We start from the raw sequence: 5,177 nt of genomic DNA on the forward strand, positions 1-5,177 counted from the left end.
GGAGGCAGAGGCAGGCGGATCTCTGTGAGTTCGAGACCAGCCTGGTCTACAAGAGCTAGTTCCAGGACAGGCTCCAAAACCACACAGAAACCCTGCCTCAAAAAAACAAAAACAACAACAACAACAAAAAAAATTCACAATGAACACAGAAAAAGACCTTTAATAACATTCAACATTTTTAATGAAACAACACTCAATAAGCCAGGAAAGTGCTTTCACTGGATTAAAGCAGTCTACCTGAGGATGAGGTGAGGTGGGGGATATACATAACACCATAGTCCAATAGTGAAAGACTTGTTGTTTTCTCCCTAGGACTAGGAACACTGCACTGGAGGAGCCATGGTAATTAGGAAAGAAAGGTAATTTGGACAAGCAGTAGTACAATTATTAAAACTTCATAATCTGCACAAAAAGTAGACACAGACCATGATTAAAATCCACTAGACCAAAAGGTTCAAGACTGGGATTCAATAGAATGCTTGTCTAGCATTTTAATGGCCCTAGGTTCAATCCTTGCACCAAAAAAGTCAACTAGCTTAACAAGGTTGTTGGACACTTAAGACAGAGAAACCAACTGTTCATTTACTTGCAATGAATACATCAAAAATAAAACAGTTGCATTTACAATACCATAAAAAATACAGGAAAATTAACAAGGGCAAGAGTTAGATTTTGAAAAGCACAAATGTTTTTTTTTTTTTAAAAAAAAAGACCTAAATAAATGTGAAAACATGCCATGATCATGACTGAAGACTGAAATTAAGATGAGTAAACTCCCCAACTGAGCTACAGGTTTTCAAGGGACTCTTTTATGACAGTGATATATTGATTCTCAACTTTGTGTGGAATTCCAAGAGACTGAGAATAGCTAAAATCAATGAAAAAATAATAAAGTTAGGATTCGCATCTCCCAATTTCAAAATTTACAAATAAACAAGAGCCATCAAGAGTGTATAGTACTATGTGTGACGGATGCAGATCAACATAAGACTGACAGTCTCGACATAACCCATGGTCCATGATAGCCCATTTCACAGACCATTCATTCAGAGAGATGTGTCTTCAGTAATGATGTGGCAACCAGAAAACAACACAAAATGAGGAAAACTAGACTGGAATCTCAGGATAAGTCAGAAACTATAAAATTTAGAAGACAGTGGTAAAGGTTCATGATCTTGGCCCTCAAATTTGGCAACGAAAACTTCTCCCTTCCTCCAAACATAATAAATCTTTTTTTAAGGATTGATGAGAAACTAGAGGAATTAAGGCTTTCATACACTGCATGTAGGAATATAAAATGGAATACTTTGAAAAGTAGACTGGTAGTTCCTCAATGTATAAACATACAGTTCCCATATGATCGACAGATCATTACTAGGCATTCACTCAGGGAAATGGAAGCCGGTATCTACATACAATCTCATCCACAATGCTCTCCACAGTGTTGTTCACAACTTTCAGAGAAAAACAACCCACATGTCCATTAATAGATGGCTAAAAATACTGCCCAATATCTATAAAATGGAATATTCCACGTGTGTGATGACTGCACATACTTGAAAATGGAAGTCTCGATGCACAGCTATTAAAAATGCTCTGAATCATCCAGACTGGAAAGACAAACATGGCATGTACTCATTAAGTGGATATTAGCTGTAAAATAAAGGGTAACTGTGCTACAATCCACAGGCGCAGAGACTAGGTAACAAGGGGGGCTCATGGAGGGTGCCCAGGTCTAAGAAGGGGCAATGGAAGCAAGCACATGAGTGAACTGAGGGCAGGTGAGGGTGAGAACACAGCAATCAGGTTGGGGTAGGAGGAAAAGGTGCTGAAAGAGACAGGAAATGGGGGGGCATTTCAGGGTCAGGTGAAAACCTGGCACAAGGGAATCTCCCAGGAATCCACAAGGATGACCCCAGCTACGACTCCTAGCAAAACAGATATGCAGCTTTAACTGTCCATCTCCATAACCAGATTGGTGCCTAGCCATTGTCATCAGAGAGGTCTCACCCAGCAACTGATAGAAACAGATGCAGACCCACAGACAAACATTAGGCAGGGTTCAGGGATCCTGCATACAAGTGGGGAAAGGATTGTGGAGCTAGAGGGGTCAAGAGCACCACAAGAAAATCAACTAACCTGAGCTCACAGGGGCTCACAGAGACTGAAAGGACAACCAGGGAGCCTGCATGGGACTGACCTAGACACTCTGCGTATATGTTACAGTTGTGTAGCTTGGTCCTCCCATGGAACTTTTAACAGTGCGAGAAAGAGGCTGTCTCTGACTCTTTTACGGGCTTTTGGGACCCTATTCCGCATACTGGGTTGCTTTGCCCAGCCTTAATATGTGGGAAGGTGCTTAGTCTTACTGCAACTTGATATGGCATGTTTTGTTGATATCCATGGGAGGCCTGCCCTTTTCTGAAAAGAAATGGAGGAGGGGTGGATTATGGGGCAGGGCGGGCAGAAGGGAGATAGGGGAAGGGACTTGGGAGGAGAAGAGGGAGGGGAAACTGTGGCCAGGATGTAAAATAAATAAATTTTTAAAAATGTCCTATAGCCAAAGCAGGCCATTGGGGCTGAAGTTACTCTTTCGGCCGGTGGGCCTAAAGGTTATTCATCACAGTAAAGCCTGACGTTTTGTGGGGGGAAATGTTCTGAGTAACAAAGTAGCACTTTTGCCTTTTCAGTCTTCAATGTGCTCACCTTTGCCATCACGTAAATGGCACACATTAACAACTGGTCCAGATGTCTGTCCATCATCAGTTCAGGACACTGGATTATAGAGAATTCAAAGCAGGTCCAAATTTTTTTCCTCAGTTCATCTGAAATATCTAGTTTTGCACAAAGATCCCGAAGGCGGACACCAGCTAAGTGATAAACCTAACAGAGAAACGGAAATATGTCAAACCTTATTTCATACTTACAAGCTTGTGCTCCAGTAAAGGTACATGAAAAGTTACCTTTCTAAAGAAAAGTGATAAAGAGCTAGTCTTCCGGGCTCGACTGCTGCTGATGGTTAAAGGCTGCCCTTGCTTCTGCTGTTGTCCACCTGGGGACATCTGCTGAACGGCCACCTGCCCAGGGACTTGCAAAGTTGTTCCTGTCACCTGTTGGGAACTCAGGCTTCCAGCCAAGGCTTGAGCACTGAGGGGCTGGAGAGAGCCCGTCACAGCTTGTGCCTGGCCTCCAACATTGACCTGGACTGGGAAGAACGTTATCCCTCCATTCTCATTGGCAATACCTACAGTTTATTACAAAGGAAAAAAGGATTGTTGACAGGTTTCCGTTTCTTTCCTCCCCATCTTCCGTCACTGCTCTTTTATACTGACACTCTCTCCAAGTTTTAGGTGATTGACTAACAAATGCCAGAGAACTCAATCCCTAACTCTGCCTTCCTTACCTTGTACAGGAATGGTCACTGTTTGTCCATTGTTGGCCGTGACAGTGGCTGTTGCCATGGTGACCAAGGTCTGTCCAGGAACTGGTGTAACAGATACAGCCTCCCCAGATACATTCTGCACAGGGACAGCATTGACTAGGGGCTGTGGGGGGATGCGCCCAGATGTGCCTCCTTCAGAGGGACTGTCATTCTCAAATAGCCGCCGTCTAATAGTGCTGGCTGTTGGGGAACTGTACCTGTCATATAATGTGGTTGGAGATGCTATACCTACAACCAAAAGAAACCATACTCTTTAACACAGAAACAAATCTGACTTCCACTTAAGCTCTTGTTCATAGGGAAATACAGTGTGTTTCAGCTACTGTACATTGTTTAAAGCAGATAAAGTATACAGAAGTCATGGGACACATAGCTGTTCTAGCGCAAATTCAAGGAAAGCATTTCACAAAGGAAATCCCCGCTGTCCTGCAGCTGTCTCTTCCTGGTCTTCCTTCCCAGAAGTCAGACTGGACCTTGTCCTCCCCCACCTAGTCCTCTGCCATATTTTGACATAGAGGTAATTTAAGGAATCGTTTAGTTTCCCCCACACTCAGATTTGAACAGACATTACCTGACCGAGAGGCATGATGACATACCATCCAGCAGTATTTTCCCTCAGCTTCCCATGAGTAGTCCTCTGTCCTTCCCACGCAGGGAAGATTACTAACATTCTATATTCTTCAGTAAGGTAGACATATAAGGTTTTGATTTAATAAATCTTTAGTTTTAAATAGCTTTATTGAGATATGATTCATGTGCCATACATATCATCTACTTAAGTTATATAATTCAATGCTTATATATTAAATAATTTCAAAATTGTTGCAAAAATAGATATAACATTATCAGCATTTGTTATTTTTAAATACATAAATACAGCATTGTTTAACTATTAATACTTTCTTGAATGTTCATTTTTTGAGGCAAGGTCACTCTGTAGCTCTAGCTGTCCTAGAACTCACTGTTTAGCACAGGCTGGCCTCAAGCTCCAAGTGCTAGTATTAAAGGCATGCAACTCCATGCCCAGAGCAACTTTTTTTCCTTTTCTTAGTCACTCTACACAAAAACTAATTGTTATGGCTTAGTTTATTTTTAAGATTCTTACTGATATGTGAGTTTTTGGAATGTGAGCACTCCTTTCTTCCCTGTAAGAAATAGCTCTTTCAGATTTAAAAATAAAAGTAAGGAGTTCATAACAGACAACAAAAGTGAGTCCTGAGGGGCTGGAGAGATGGCTCAGAGGTTAAGAGCACTTGACTGCTCTTCCAGAGGTCCTGAGTTCAATTCTCAGCAACCACATGGTGGCTCACAGCCATCTGTAGTGAGATCTGGTGCCCTCTTCTGGCCAGCAAGCATACAGATAGACAGAACACTGTATACATAATAAATAAATAAATCTTTAAAAAAAAAAAAAAGTGAGTCCTGAGAGCTGTGTCCTAACATCCCTAGACTACATACAAGACGACATAAAGATGGGCAGAGCTGTGGACCCAACCATGTAGATTCATGAAGAGAGAAGTAGCAAGTTTTACAAAGAATGGAAGTTTAATGTCAATTTTCTTTTCTTTTCTTTTCTTTTTTTTTTTTTTTGATTTTCGAGACAGGGTTTCTCTGTGGCTTTGGAGCCTGTCCTGGAACTAGCTCTGTACACCAGGCTGGTCTCGTCACTAGTTACAGTGAGGGGATAGACGTTGCAATGACAAGACAGCCCAGTGTGTCATGAGAGGAGGCTGAT

The 5,177-nt window shown here is 41.8% G+C and overlaps 1 protein-coding gene across 2 annotated transcripts in view; it reads right to left on the reverse strand.

The window, feature by feature from the left end:
* The window catches only part of Rbl2 (RB transcriptional corepressor like 2), a 53,499-nt gene that overhangs the window by 14,732 nt on the left and 33,590 nt on the right, over positions 1-5,177 (reverse strand). For both annotated transcript variants that reach the window (XM_026777286.1, XM_005369600.3), the window contains 3 exons: positions 3,404-3,670; positions 2,964-3,244; positions 2,707-2,883 (listed from right to left, as the gene is read on the reverse strand). In XM_026777286.1, the coding sequence (XP_026633087.1) occupies positions 2,707-2,883; positions 2,964-3,244; positions 3,404-3,670 (725 nt within the window). The remainder of the gene's footprint in view (positions 1-2,706; positions 2,884-2,963; positions 3,245-3,403; positions 3,671-5,177) is intronic.

Source organism: Microtus ochrogaster, unplaced genomic scaffold, assembly GCF_000317375.1.
Source record: "Microtus ochrogaster isolate Prairie Vole_2 unplaced genomic scaffold, MicOch1.0 UNK54, whole genome shotgun sequence".
Taxonomy (NCBI): domain Eukaryota; kingdom Metazoa; phylum Chordata; class Mammalia; order Rodentia; family Cricetidae; genus Microtus; species Microtus ochrogaster.